Source organism: Vicia villosa, linkage group LG4 (genome assembly GCF_029867415.1).
Source record: "Vicia villosa cultivar HV-30 ecotype Madison, WI linkage group LG4, Vvil1.0, whole genome shotgun sequence".
Lineage (NCBI taxonomy): Eukaryota > Viridiplantae > Streptophyta > Magnoliopsida > Fabales > Fabaceae > Vicia > Vicia villosa.
This window is the reverse complement of record NC_081183.1, coordinates 196,210,594-196,226,010: the sequence shown is the minus strand read 5'-3', so window position 1 is coordinate 196,226,010 and position 15,417 is coordinate 196,210,594. Positions and strand designations below refer to the sequence as shown.

At 35.8% G+C, this 15,417-nt stretch overlaps 2 protein-coding genes and 3 non-coding genes across 8 annotated transcripts; 1 reads left to right on the top strand and 4 right to left on the bottom strand.

Annotated features, from left to right (window-relative positions):
- Nucleotides 1–9,107: 9,107 nt before the first annotated feature.
- LOC131596678 (large ribosomal subunit protein uL30z-like) lies at nt 9,108–12,409 on the bottom strand. Of its 2 annotated transcripts, XM_058869404.1 has the most exons (5): nt 12,285–12,409; nt 11,909–12,202; nt 11,692–11,829; nt 9,751–9,853; nt 9,108–9,648 (listed from the first exon to the last, which is right to left on the bottom strand). In XM_058869404.1, exons 2-5 carry the CDS (start codon nt 12,193–12,195, stop codon nt 9,433–9,435), a joined length of 744 nt encoding a protein of 247 aa, XP_058725387.1. In that variant the 5' UTR covers nt 12,196–12,202; nt 12,285–12,409; the 3' UTR covers nt 9,108–9,432. The 2 variants fall into 2 exon arrangements, with proteins under 2 accessions (XP_058725387.1, XP_058725388.1); XM_058869405.1 differs by lacking the exon at nt 12,285–12,409 and having other exon boundaries at nt 11,909–12,278.
- LOC131600925 (small nucleolar RNA snoR74) lies at nt 10,584–10,712 on the bottom strand. Its single transcript, XR_009283528.1, has one exon. It is a non-coding gene; the product is annotated as a small nucleolar RNA snoR74 (small nucleolar RNA).
- Nucleotides 10,847–10,984, bottom strand: LOC131600926 (small nucleolar RNA snoR74). Its single transcript, XR_009283529.1, has one exon. It is a non-coding gene; the product is annotated as a small nucleolar RNA snoR74 (small nucleolar RNA).
- Nucleotides 11,092–11,229, bottom strand: LOC131600927 (small nucleolar RNA snoR74). The gene has a single exon (XR_009283530.1). It is a non-coding gene; the product is annotated as a small nucleolar RNA snoR74 (small nucleolar RNA).
- Nucleotides 12,410–14,220: 1,811 nt separating the features above from the next.
- LOC131594214 (uncharacterized) lies at nt 14,221–15,173 on the top strand. Of its 3 annotated transcripts, none has more exons than XR_009281312.1 (3): nt 14,221–14,379; nt 14,570–14,666; nt 14,768–15,173. XR_009281312.1 is itself a non-coding variant. In XM_058866301.1 (3 exons), exons 1-3 carry the CDS (start codon nt 14,295–14,297, stop codon nt 14,899–14,901), a joined length of 333 nt encoding a protein of 110 aa, XP_058722284.1. In that variant the 5' UTR covers nt 14,221–14,294; the 3' UTR covers nt 14,902–15,173. The 3 variants fall into 3 exon arrangements, 1 of the variants encoding a protein (XP_058722284.1); XM_058866301.1 differs by having other exon boundaries at nt 14,570–14,683; XR_009281311.1 differs by having other exon boundaries at nt 14,221–14,666.
- The last annotated feature ends 244 nt before the right edge of the window (nt 15,174–15,417 follow it).

The following is a 15,417-nucleotide window of genomic DNA, read 5'->3' as shown; positions in this document are numbered from 1 at the left end:
AGGAATGCCCTTGTTCTGATGGGATCATCTTTCTTCCCAAGGATCTCATCTTCTGAATGAGCTGAAGCAAGTCTAGGTGATCTTCTGACTGTTGGCTCTTTAGAAATCCTGAGATTCTCTAAAGATGCAGCAACTTGATATTCTGATCCATTGCTTCTGAGACTGCCAGCTTCTGCAGCTTTGCTTCTTGGTTCTACTGCTTCTGATATATCAATATAAAAATCTGCAAAATTCTCAAACTGCTTTGGTTTTTCAAGACCAAGCTTATCATCAAACCTGAAATTGATTGATTCTTCTACAATCAATGTTTCAGTATTGTATACTCTGTAGCCTTTAGAGCGTTCAGAATATCCAAGAAGGAAACACTTTTGTGCTTTAGAATCAAACTTACCAAGATGATCTTTAGTATTCAGAATAAAACATACACATCCAAAAGGATGGAAATATGAAATGTTGGGCTTTCTTTTCTTCCACAATTCATAAGGAGTCTTATTTAAAATAGGTCTGATAGAGATTATATTCTGAATATAACACGCAGTGTTTATTGCTTCTGCCCAGAAATGCTTATCCATATTGGTTTCATTGATCATGGTTCTGGCCATTTCTTGTAGAGTCCTATTCTTTCGCTCTACAACTCCATTTTGTTGTGGAGTTCTAGGACAAGAGAAATCATGGGCAATACCATTTTCTTTGAAGAACTCCTCAAAGAATCTGTTCTCAAATTCGCCACCATGATCACTTCTGACCTTTATGATTTTGCACTCTTTCTCAGATTGGATCTGAGTGCAGAATTCAAAGAACACTGAATGAGACTCATCCTTGTGTTTCAAGAACTTTACCCATGTCCAGCGGCTATAATCATCTACAATGACTAATCCATATTTCTTCCCTCTGACAGATGCTGTTTTGACTGGGCCAAACAGATCAATGTGCAAGAGTTCTAACGGCCTTGAGGAAGAAACAACATTCTTAGACTTGAATGCAGGTCTGGAGAACTTGCCCTTCTGACATGCTTCACAAAGAGCATCTGATTTGTATTTCAGATTTGGGAGTCCTCTGACCAGATTTAGTTTGTTAATCTGAGAAATCTTTCTCAAACTAGCATGTCCTAATCTTCTGTGCCAGACCCATTGCTCCTCAGAAACAGACATAAGACAAGTCACCTTCTGCTTCTCAAGATCAGAAAGATCAATCTTATAAATGTTGTTCTTTCTCTTGCCTGTAAATAGGATTGAGCCATCCTTCTGACTTACAGCCTTGCAAGACTTTTGATTGAAGATTATATCATAACCATTGTCACTTAATTGACTTATGGACAATAAGTTATGCGTTAATCCTTCTACAAGAAGTACATTAGTTATGGAAGGAGAGTTACCAAGACTTATGGTTCCAGAACCAATGATTTTGCCCTTCTGATCTCCTCCAAACTTGACTTCTCCACCTGGCTTAAGCACCAGGTCTTGGAATGTAGACCTTCTTCCCGTCATGTGTCACGAGCACCCAGAGTCCAGGTACCATGACATTTTGCTTTTTGTCCTCTTTGCCGCCAAGGATATCTCTTCAGAATCTGATTCCAATGTAGATTCTGATCCATCATCTTTTGTAGCCATCAGCGCGAAGTTGGCTTGCTCTTCTTCAGAGTCTGATTCTGATTCAGAATCATCCCATGTTGCCATAAGACCTTTCTTCTTATGAAACTTCTTCTTGGGATTCTCCTTCTGAAGTTTTGGACACTCGTTCTTGTAATGTCCAGGCTCATTGCACTCATAGCAGACAGCCTTCTTCTTGTCAGATCTTCTGTCACCAGAAGATTCTCCTCGTTCAAATCTCTTTGAACTTCTGAAGCCTCTGAACTTCCTTTGCTTGCTCTTCCAGAGTTGGTTTACCCTTCTGGAGATCATGGACAGTTCATCTTCTTCTTCAGATTCTGATTCTTCAGGATCTTCTTCTCTAGCCTGAAAAGCGTTAGTGCATTTTTTAACATTAGATTTTAATGCAATAGACTTACCTTTTTTCTGAGGCTCGTTTGCATCCAGCTCTATTTCATGGCTTCTCAAGGCACTGATAAGCTCTTCCAACGAAACTTCATTCAGATTCTTGGCAATCTTGAATGCAGTCACCATTGGACCCCATCTTCTGGGTAAGCTTCTGATGATCTTCTTTACATGATCAGCCCTGGTGTAGCCTTTATCCAAAACTCTCAATCCAGCAGTTAGAGTTTGAAATCTTGAGAACATCTTCTCAATATCTTCATCATCCTCCATCTTGAAGGCTTCATATTTCTGGATTAGAGCAAGAGTTTTAGTCTCCTTGACTTGAGCATTTCCCTCATGGGTCATTTTCAATGACTCATATATATCATGGGCAGTTTCCCTGTTAGATATCTTCTCATACTCAGCATGAGAGATAGCATTCAGCAAAACAGTCCTACATTTATGATGATTCTTGAAAAGCTTCTTCTGATCATCATCCATTTCTTGCCTTGTAAGCCTTACGCCACTGGCTTTCACTGGATGTTTGTAACCATCCATCAGAAGATCCCATAATTCACCATCTAGACCAAGAAAGTAACTTTCCAGTTTATCTTTCCAGTATTCAAAGTTTTCACCATCAAATACTGGTGGTCTAGTATAACCATTGTTACCATTGTATTGCTCAGCAGAGCCAGATGTAGATGCAGATGTATTTGTTGGAATTTCACCAGCCATCTTTTACTGAAGCGTTTTTCTCTTCCTGAATCTTTTCTAAACACGGTTAAGTGCTTGCACCTTAGAACCGACGCTCTGATGCCAATTGAAGGATAGAAAAACACTTAGAAAGGGGGGGTTTGAATAAGTGTAGTCTTAAAAACTTGAACGATAAAAACAATTTGCACAGTTATTTTTATCCTGGTTCGTTGTTAACTAAACTACTCCAGTCCACCCCCACGGAGTGATTTACCTCACCTGAGGATTTAATCCACTAATCGCAACAGATTACAATGGTTTTCCACTTAGCCCACGACTAAGTCTTCTAGAGTATCCTGATCACAACCTGATCACTCTAGGAACAAATGCTTAGACACAAGCTAAGACTTTCTTAGAGTATCCTGACCACCACGTGATCACTCTAATTACAACTGCTTAGACACAAGCTAAGACTTCCTAGAGTATCCTGATCAACACTTGATCACTCTAGTTACTTACAAATTAATGTAATCAATTCTAAGAGTATTACAAATGCTTCTGAAAAGCTATAATCACAACAGTGATATTTCTCTTAACGTTTAAGCTTAATCTCACTAATATATTACAACAGCAATGTAGTGTGCTTTGATGAAGATGAAGTTTCTGAGCTTTGATTTGAACAGCGTTTCAGCAAGTTAATATTCACAGAAATCGTCAAGAATTGGTAACCTTGCTTCTCATCAGAACTTCATATTTATAGGCACTTGAGAAGATGACCGTTGGGAGCATTTAATGCTTTGCGTATTCCGTACAGCATTGCATTTAATGTTTCACGCTTTTGTCAACTACCTCGAGCCTTGTTCACGCTGTGTCTACTGACGTTGCCTTTAATAGCTTCCAACGTTCCTTTTGTCAGTCAGCGTAGCCTGCCACCTGTACTTTCTTCTGATCTGATGTTTGTGTATATAACGTTTGAATATCATCAGAGTCAAACAGCTTGGTGCATAGCATCTTCTTGTCTTCTGACCTTGAAGTGCTTCTGAGCGTGATACCATGAGAACTTCAGTGCTTCTGCTTCTGATCTCAAGTTCTTCTGATGTTTCCATAGACCCATGTTCTGATTCTTCCTTGACCATCTTCTGATGTCTTTCCAGACCATGTTCTGATGTTGCATGCTGAACCTTCTGAGACAAAGCTTCTGAGCGCTGATTTGTGCATACTCTTTATATATTTCCTGAAAGGGAAATTGCAATGTATTAGAGTACCACATTATCTCACACAAAATTCATATCCTTGTTATCATCAAAACTAAGAATATTGATCAGAACAAATCTTGTTCTAACATGAAGCATCAAACAAATGGTGAAAAATTTGTAGCAGCAGCACTCATGACGAGAAGGACTGTTGGAACAAAGGCAAACCGCAATGCCACAATTGCAAGATATTCGGGCACCTTCAAAAGGATTGTCGTCTTGCAAATCAGCAACATGCTTCGTACGCAGAAGGAGAATCTGATGAAGGAAATTTGTTTTTTGCTTGTCAAAAAGCATTGCATGAAGAACGTAAAAATGTTTGGTATTTGGACAGCGGTGTTAGCAACCATATGACTGGATAGAAGGAAGCATTTATAAACATTGATTCTTCATTTGGCTCAAAAGTTAAATTGGGCAATGGAGAAAATGTCGAAGTGAAAGGGAAAGGAAGCATTGGAGTCACCACGAAGCAAGGAAGCAAAGTCATACATGACACGCTTTATGTGCCAGAATTAGACGAAAATTTGCTTAGCATTGGACAACTTCTGGAGCACGGCTATTCTCTAAACTTTGAGAATAGAGAGTGCAGAATTTTTGATTCAGAAAGAAGAAGTGTTGTCGTTGTGAAGATGACTAGCAACAGGAGCTTTCCACTATCTTTCAACTATGAGAAAAATGTAAGCATGATGGCCAGAGAAGAGAATGACTCGTGTTTATGGCACAGGAGACTTGGGCATTTGAATTACGAAAGTCTCAAGTTACTCTATCAAAAGAAGATGGTGTATGGGCTGCCAAGAATCGAAGAAAAATCTGGTGTGTGTGAAGGATGTGTCCTTGGCAAACACCACCGGCAACCATTTCCAAAGGAATGTGCATGGAGAGCCAAACAAGTGTTGGAACTTGTACACACAGATGTGTGTGGCCCTATGAATACTTTGTGTCATGGCAAAAACAGGTACTTTATCTTGTTTATTGACGACTTTACCCGCATGACATGGGTATATTTCATGAGACAAAAATCTGAAGCGTTTGTAATCTTTAAGAAGTTTAAAGCATTAGTTGAAAAACAAAGTGGCAGATTTATAAAGATGCTGAGAAGTGATCAAGGGAAGGAGTACACCTCAAATGAATTTCACAAATTTTGTGAAGATGAAGGTGTTGAAAGACAACTCACTATTGGCTATACACCTCAGCAAAATGGTGTATCTGAAAGAAAGAACCAAATTGTGATGGAGATGGCGAAATCTATGCTACTTGAGAAAGGTTTACCTAAAACCTTTTGGCCCGAGGCCGTTAACACTGCTGTGTATTTGATGAACAGGTGTCCAACAAAGGCCGTGTGGAAAAAGACTCCATTTGAAGCCTGGAGTGGAAGAACACCGTCGGTGAACCATCTTAAAATTTTTTGATGTGTTTGCTATGCTCAAATTCCTAAACAAAAGAGGACAAAGCTGGAAGAAACAATTGAAAAATGTGTCTTTATTGGCTATAGTTCCATGTCAAAGGGCTATAGACTTTACAACTTGAAGACAAACAAGGTGATCATTAGCCGGGATGTTGTATTTGATGAGAACGCTTCTTGGAATTGGGAAGACCAAATGAAGGAGAAAACAGTCCCTGCAATCATATTACAACAACAAAATTCAGCAGCTGAGAATGAGCAACCAGCCCCATGTACACCAAGTTTCTCATCCTCTCCAAGTTCACCAAGTTCAAGTTCATCATCTCCCAGCTCAACTCCAATAAAATTGAGGGATTTGAGTGATATTTATGCAAGATGTAACTATTGTGTTGTGGAACCAGACAACTTTGATGAAGCAATCTAAGAAGATGTTTGGAGGAATGCGATGCAAGAAGAGATAAATGCCATTGAGAAAAACAAAACATGGCAGCTAGTTGAAAAGCCAAATGACAAAGAAGCTATTGGAGTAAAGTGGGTGTACAAATTAAAGCATAATCCATATGGGTCAATTCAAAGAGCCAAGGCTATATTGGTAGTAAAAGGCTATGCACAACAGCCTGGAATTGACTATAGTGAAACTTTTGCCCCAGTTGCAAGATTGGATATTGTACGAACAGTTATTGCATTAGCAGCTCAGAAAGGGTGGAACCTGTACCAACTTGATGTGAAGTCAGCTTTCCTGAATGGAGAATTAAAAGAAGAGGTATATGTGCAGCAACCTCAAGGCTTTTTGACTAAAGGCCAAGAAGAAAAAGTTTACAAGTTGAAGAAAGCTCTCTATGGGTTAAAACAAGCCCTTAGAGCATGTTATAGTGAAATTGACAGCTACTTCATTCAACAAGGATTTCAAAGAAGTCAGAGTGAGCATACCTTGTATGTGAAGCATCAAGGTAAATATGATATCCTTCTTGTTGCCCTTTATGTTGATGATTTGGTGTATACGGGTAACAACAAGAAAATGGTTGAAAATTTTAAAATAGAAATGATAAAAAAAAATATGAGATGAGTGATCTTGGATTGCTGCATCATTTTCTTGGTATTGAGGTTTACCAAGATGAATATGGAGTTTTTTATTTGTCAAAGGAGATATGCTGAAAATATTTTGAAAAAGTTCGGCATGAAAGACTGCAAACCTGTTGACATTCCTTTAGTGGTGAATGAAAAATTAAAGAAGGAAGATGGTGGAAGATTAGTAGATGCAAGCATGTATAGAAGTTTGGTTGGAAGCTTGTTTTATCTAACAGCTACACGATCTGACTTAATGTTCGCTGCTAGTTTACTCTCAAGGTTCAAGAGTAAACCAAGTCATTTTCATCTTAGAGCAGCAAAATGAGTTCTAAGGTATGTCATGGGAACCATGGAGCATGGAATCGGGTTTGAAAAGAATTCTAAACTTGAAGCTAAAGGCTACTGTGACAGTGATTGGGCTGGAAGTGTTTATGACATGAAAAGCACTTCTGGTTATGTGTTCAGCCTAGGTTCAGGAGTAATTTCTTGGTGTTCGAAGAAATAAGACACTGTAGCGCAATCTTCAGCTGAAGCAGAATATTTGGCAGCTGGTTTGGCTACACAAAAATCATTGTGGTTGAGAAGAATACTTGAAGATATCGGAGAAAAGCAAGAAGAAAGTTTGCTGCTTCACTGTGACAATAAATCAGCAATAGCCATGGCGAAGAATCCTGTTTTCCACAGTCGAACAAGACATATTAATATAAAGCACCACTTCATTCGAAGTGTGATCGAAGATGGCGATGTGTAGACATTTTTACTAAAGCACTACCAAGAGGAAGATTTCAACAACTTAGAGAAGCAATGGGAGTTAAAGAGCAACACATTAAGGGGGAGTGTTAAAATTAATGTGTTGTAACCACCACTATCTTTAGTAAGAATTATGAGAGAATTGCAACCATCAAATTCTAATTATTGTCTTTATTTAGAGTTGTAACATTAAGATTGAGAGAACCAAGAGTCCTCATCTTAATTATCATCTTATTGTATTCTATATCAGTTTTGATTCAAGCCTATATAAAGGCTTTGTAATGCTAAGAAAGATATAGCAGTTGGTGGTGAATTCAATAAAATAGCAGTTTTAAAGCATATCTTCCACCAGTGGAAGTATAGTGAGAAAAGTGTCCTGTGCAGTTTTAAAGCATATCTTTCACCAGTGGAAGTATAGTGCAAAAAGTGACTAAATCCAGTTTTCCTCTGCAGAATCCTGCAACACCATAATTTATCACATACCACCTCTAGAATACCACCAACATTTATCTTAGGGCAACTTGCATTTTCCCCTCAAGCTTCTTCAAATCTTGAATTGCTTTCGAGTTTTCCTCTCTCTTTTATATAATCACTACACATCGACCTCAATTGAATTGGCCTGCTTATATATATATATATATATATATATATATATATATATATATATATATATATATATATATATATATATATATATATATATATATATAGACCTTATTTGATTGGGCTGCATAGATTGTTGCAGTTACATTTCTCTTAGTGTCATCTACAATGTTTAAATATGTCTTCAAATATAATTGTGGTTTTGCTTTACAGTAACGATATCTAAAATTGGCAAAAGATTAATTTATTGATCATTGCATCTCTCTATAATACCAATCGCTCAGTGTATATTCTTAGCTTGTGTTTGGATTATCTTCTTTTTTTGTCAGTGACATGCGTTTTGGGTGAAGCTTACACTTGGTAGCAGCATGCACCTCAAAGACTATCTAATTTTGTGGATATAATTCTATGCACTTAAAAATATACTCCCTCCATCCTACAATGAGTGACTCAGCCCACCATTTCATACATATTAAAAAAGTGTAGTAAAGTAAGAGAGAATAATATTTTTACCATAGCACCCCTAATCATGTATTGGAAATTGTGAAAGTTTAATTAATTAGAGGGTAGAATGGGAAAAAATTTATTGAAAATTGAAATGGGTCATTCATTTTGAAACACTAAATTATTCCAAATGGGTCACTCATTATAAGACGGTGGGAGTAATAGATAAATTTAGATTGCCAGGCTAAATACTGTTTTGCATTATTCAAGTTAAGCATTCATCATACGCCACTTTTATTATATTTTTTCGTTGAACTTTTAGTTGGCTGAATGTCATCCCTAATACCTTCCAATAAATTTGATTCGTCAATGCTATTCTATTGATGTATGCAGCAGTTATAAATGCATTGATTTTGAAACCCAATTTACTTCCTATAGTGCAAGCTATTTTCTCTAACTATAATACTCCTATAGCCAATGACAAATCAAATGTATTCGAGATATGAATTCATGGGGTTAGCATTTTATAAAATTAGTAATTTTTTATTTAAACTATAAATATTCTCTAAGTTTAATCATCATATATTTTATAAATATTAACATGCTGGGACTTAGCAGGATAGCTTTGTTTATTTCTTCTCTTCAATGACGAGACAACAACAGGTTGCATAACATGTTTGAAAAAAGAGGAATCGGAGAAAAAGTCTCAACTCAAGAGTCGGACGGAGCCCTTATCAGATAGGAAAGTTGCAAGATTGACACTGCTCTAAAACTGATGCAGTGAGTACTATACATCGCCATGATCACAATTGAAGGAAGGAAACAGAGAATCCAAAATAAGGTATCGCAATCAATGATAAACTTTTTAAAACAAAAATTTGACTTCAAAAATAGATTGTTTGTCAACTTATGCTTAAGAAATGTATTAAACTATACAATACCAATTCAAAAATAGTACCTCAAATAAATGGTAACTTTGTTTCAGGACCTAAACATAGTTCATGACAGAAAAGACAGCAACTAGATCATGGTTTCAAGTCCATCAAATACATTCAACCAATCCTTTGCCCCCTCTTCTCATTGTTAGAAGAACCAAAATAAAAAGGAATACAAAAAGGTAGGCACTAAGATACTACATAGTATTTTAATTTTGTTTTGACAACAGCATAACAAACCAACAAAATTCATGTGAAGGACACCATAAACCATCAAAACTTTGATAGTACTGATAGTATATTGACCTGCATTAATTCATCTTATTGATGAGCTCGTTGATGAGATCTTCACGGTCCCCTGAATCCCCACCATGCTTGAATCGGTTTTTCAATCCGTTCAATCCATCTGCTGGCTTGTTCAGTTCAAAAGGCCACATAAATCCGACAACTTCCTTAAAGTGAGGACCAACATTCTCAATTTGATGCACAATGTCTTCTATGCAAACAACACCGAACTTTCCTAATTCCTGCATGGCAAAAAGTGTAAGAATTTCAAAAACAACCAAGGTTATTATCATATACCGTTACCAAGAGAAAAGTGGTAATCTATAAATATCGTATAGCATTACCTGCTCAATAAGGTTATTATCTGTCAAAGGAACTTTTCGCTTATCTAATTTTGCATTTCCCTTCTTGTAAATTAGCTCCTTTATGCTTTTAAGATTTGGATACCTTCAAAAGAAACAGATTATTGCAAGATCAGGAATAACCCACATCAACATAAATTTGAGGATAATACATTCAGGAAAATAAAGCTACAAGAAAATAGCAATAATAAATTTAACTTTATAACAGACTGGAGCTATTTGCCATACTGATGCAACTTTGTGTAAGAGATGCAGAGGAACATACAATTATAATTAGTACACAAAAGTTTTAGCATCTTCCTATACTAAGTCAGTTGCCACCTTCAGCTATAATACCACTGATTACCGTCAAGCTAAAAAGCATGCTTAATGATAAAAGGTATCCATATTACTCATTTTTCCTCAGTAGTCTTTTAAAAGTGGAATTTATGGTTTTAACATGTCGGAACAGATTGGAATTTGTTTGACATAGTAATTTAACACAATTTTCAAAAACTTGAATGTTTTCCTATGAATTGAACAATTTAGCTCTCTCGTCCTACACGAGACATGGCTATGCACCATATGTTATGATATGAGACTACATGTGAATCATCTTTGATATTTACATAACTCATCTAACTTCCTATAAACCTAAAAAATTGTGAATTTGTTCAAATTCAGAACACACTATAGCACCACTTGGTACTAAATATTTTAACATCAGTGCTTAGTTTAAATTCTACTGTGTATAGCCATATAGGGAGCTATTACTATATATTTGATATCAGTAAACCCTAAAAACATATGAAAGTTCACCCAAGAACAACAGATCAAAATATTCCATCATTTACTGAACCTTAAATCACGATAAAAGAACATAGGTTCACCCAAGAACAATAGTTTTTATATCCCTGAAGGTTACGAGAGGACTGCTCATATAGGAACCATACCACTGCTTTTTGTCAACCAGGTTTTTCTATGAATCAAAATCATTGATTTACTACTAAACTTACTGTAACTTTAAAGAAGATAACTAAATTGCAAAGCATATAATCAAATTCAAAAAAACCAAACTATATTAACAAAATAAAGATCAAAATGTTCCATCGTTTACTGAACCTACAGTCACAGAGAATCACAAAGAAGAACATAGGTTCACCCAAGAACAATGGGTTTTATGTCCCTGATAGTTACGAGAAGGCTGCTCATATAGGAAACAGACCACTGCTTTTTGTCAATCAGGTTTTTCAATGAATCCAAATAACATTAGTTAAGAAAAGTAAATTGCAAAACACATAATCAAATTCAAAAAACAAACAATATTAACAAAAGATAAGATCAAATTGTTCCATCATTTACTGAAACGACAATCACAAAGAATCACAAAGAAGACCATAGGTTCACCCAAAAACAATGAGTTTTATATCCTTGATAGTTACGAGAAGGCTGCTCGTAAAGGAAACAGACCACTGCTTTTTGTCAAGCAGGTTTTCTATGAATCCAAATCATTGATTCACTAATAAACATAATTTCCCATAACATTGGTAATGAAAAGTAAATTGCAAAACAGATAATCAAATTCAAAAAAACAAAACTTTGTTAACAAAAGAAAAGATCAAATTGTTCCATCATTTACTGAACCTACATTCACAAAGAAGAACAATGAGTTTTATATCCTTGATAGTTACGAGAAGGCTGCACTGCTTGTTATCAATCAGGTTTTTCAATGACTCCGAAACAATTACAGACTAAAAACTATACTGTATTAATGAAATAAAGATAAAAATGTGTCATCATTAACTGAACCTACAGTCACAAAAATCACAAAGAAGGACATAGGTTCATCCAAAAACAATAGGTTTCATTTCATATCATAATCATATATCCCAAACACAAATAATACCACATATAACATAACGAACATTAACAAAAATGTCTTACCCATAGGTAACATATGGTTCAACTCTAGCCAGCTTAGCCATAACTCCATCAGTCGGCTTCAAAAAAACAGCACTGAAAATCCTTCTCAATCCCAAATCAAACAAGTGCTTCCTAGTTGTAGCATGCATATCTTGTTTCCTAAAAACAAAAACAAAAACATCTTAACCACAATTCCCATAGACAAAAACCAAAAACATCAAACCGAAACAATACATACCCTTGTATACGAATAACAATTATGGGCTTATTGATTGTGCCAGTTTTCTCTCCACGATTCCTCTTAACCCTACGTTTCATCCTAACGAGATCAATCTCTCTATTACGATGCTCAAAGATGAAATCCTCAGGCTTTTTGATGAAGTCCTTGGATTTTCTGAGCTGGAAACTTTTCTTCTGGAATTGATCCTTTTTTCTCAAAGCCCATGCTTCACTGTGCTTCCTCTTCTTCAATATAACCTCTGGAATATAGTTCAGAGCCTTGGGTTCCTCTTCCACCATCGCCATCTTTTAGCTGCGTTCACAAACACGAATAGACTATTAAATTTTTGACAAATTACATAGAGCGAGAATGGAAGAAGGATTGAAGTACACACTTGACTGAGTGAAGATGGAAGAAGAGATAGTGCGGCTAGCAGGTAGATGAAATGTGGAGAGAAGAAAGCTAGGGTTTATCTTAGTGGGCTTGGGCTTTATAAACCATTTAATTAAAATTTTACTCTCCTATTTTAATTCACTCACAAAATTAGTAAAATATACTAATCAACTACCTAACTAAGAATGAAACATGCCACCAAATATCTTAAATTATCCTTAATAAAAAAATTAATTACCCTTACAAAAGCCCTTTATTATAATTTGCTAAATCAAAGTTTTATTTTCACCAATTATATTTATCCATTCCTCCAAGTGGCACTCCCTTTTCATATTCCTATTGGTTATTTCTTAATATTCATTGGGTTCACAGTTTCACCTTTTAACTGGACAAACAATTTCCTTATTTTGAAAGCATTGTACTTGTCTCTCTCTTCCTCTCTTCCCGTCTCTCTTTCCCTCCCCCAACCCTAGCAAAACTGATACTTTTCCCTTCATCGTTGTTCATCTCTCTCATCAGATCCGGCAACCTCCGCACTCTTCTTCCTTCTTCCTTCATCACATTCACGTTGCAGAAAGAGAGAGACCATGGATCTCCATCCATCTTCTTCCTTGTTCTGTCACCGTTTTCACTATTTCAATCTCCTCTGGAGGCGGCAATCGGTGGTACACCATTTCAACACATTTACCTATCATTCTCTCTTCTTCATTCATATGTAGTCTCAGTTCTCTCTCCAAACATTGTTAGCTTAATAAGTTTCGGTCTCTTTCTTTTCTTATTCCAAACGCCCTCCCCACCGGTAAGACAATATCATTATTTGTTCATCATCTTCTGTTTCCGTTCGTTTACGTTTGTATTGTGTTTTCCATTTTTGTTTCTCTTTTGTTACATGCTGGTGTGTTCCGTTTTGTGGAAGTGTGGAACTGATTTTAACTTCTTTATAATATTGTTTTTGTTTGGTTTTCATGTTTGAGGTTTGTTTTTAATATTGTTCCATTTTGAGGTTTGTTTTTAACTAATTTTAAACACATTTCTTTCATTTTCTTTTGCTGATTTAATCTTACTATAAGTTTCTTATTGTCACAGAACCGATGAAGCTGCCTCATGAGTATCCCACTTGTCTCTTTGTAAGTACTTTTCTTTCTTCTGAATGTATGAATGTTGGGTCAGAAATTATAAAGGTTGGTATTTTAGTGAGTAACAGGATAAAATGCATTCTAGCTGTTTGATCAAATGTTAGCTCTAACGAAGGTTGGAGTCTTAACAAAATCCAGCACCCTGTCATGTTAGCTCTTATGAACTATGGTATTCTTCTATTCTCTAAATGTTCTGTTTTCGAAGTGCAATGGGTGTGTATAATGTTAGGTTTGTTTTTTTGGTCCTTTGTAATGATTTTGATTTGATGATATTGTATTGTATCAATCCAATAGGCTTTTTCCAAACAAGGTTACAATACAACTGCCTTGGGTATCTTAGATGAAAAGGAAGAGCTGATTTGATGCAGTTGATGATTTTGTACTGTTCTTGATTTGTTGCAGCAAGGAAGAGCTAAATGAAGTAATCAAATCAAAAAAATAATTGTTAAAAGGAAGAGTTGGTATTTTCTCTGTGCACTAGCTTAAACAGCTACCTTGTTACACTGCTGTAGTATTATAAGAAAACTTATTCTACATTTTCACTTTAAATTGGATTAGAACTGATTAGTTTTACTCATTCGAAACCGATCGACATTAACCATCAATATCCATTTTGGCCAACCCGAGTTTTATCTTAACATACTTGTATTATGTCGGTTATTGATTGTGTTAGTTAAATAGTTTATGAATAAGTGATTGAAAATGGGAAAATGAAGCAACTAAATGATATGTCCGTGCAGTAATGAAATTTGATTGTTTCTATTAAATTTTTTTTGTTAATGTTGAATAGGAAGAGGGGAAATCGTGCAATGAAAGCAGTGGAAGCCGAAGCATGAAGTCCATGGTGAAATAAGAGGTGGAATTATTCAATATCGATGTTTCGAGCGAATATGAGCAGCATGGTTGCACGCAAAATTTACTACAATTATTTTTCCAAACTATTGTATGCCTTAATTGATGGTAAGTATTTAGTATTTGGCAAAGTATCTATATTCATATACCATGATTATCGATTGTTGAACCAAATTCATTATTTTTGGGTCTCTTTTAGAAGGAACAACTATGTCATTGTTCAAATTGCTATACTTAGACGGTTTTACTGACGGTGCTAATGTATTCTTTATTTGTTTCATCCATCATTATCATGCAGGGAGGTATAGGTTGTCGATGATGATTATGCATTTGTTGATGATATATTTGTGTATAGAGTTAGTATGCTTTTCAAGTTGCTTTACCGAAACATCCTTGTATGTATTTCAGTTTGGTTAGTGGCAGTTTTTACCTCTGTTTTCAAGTGTAAGTTCTTCGGGCTAATTTTCTTATTTGATATTCTGAACATTCAATGCAGCAACAAACAACTTCTTTGGCATGCTTGTAGGAAGACTAATTGTTGGGATTGGCTTGGGCTTGGGCCCTGTTGTTGCTGCTCTGTATGTAACAGAGGTATGTAAATGTTTGCCTCTATTTCATTGGCAAGGATAAAAGTATAGTGGTTATTCATGTAATTACTATATCGAATAATAGGTTTCTCCTGCTTTTGTGCGTGGTTATATATCAAAGAGATTTTTGGATGGTATGATATAAATCTTAAATTCATATTATCTTATATTTATATTTCATCTTTTCTAAAACATGTCCTGAATTTGTTAATTCAGGTGGCTGGTTTGTTTTTGGGTGGGTATCTACCATACATGCGTCTTCTGTGCAGAAAGTCCACATTGGTTATACAAGGTTGACACCTAATACTATTTCATATTAGAGATGGAGACTTTGATTCATATGAAATGCATTGGAGCCTTTGATTCATTGGTTTTCTTCATAGAAATCAAAACCCTAATCCTTTGAGCCATTGTTTAGGAGGGTGTGTCTTTGAGCATTGCACTTTGATATGAGTTTGAATAAGAGAAATGGGATGGGCAAATTTTGGGGTATGACAGTGTGACTAAATCATATATACCAGTTGTAAATGCTCCAATAAAAGTTGATATCCCTATTGGA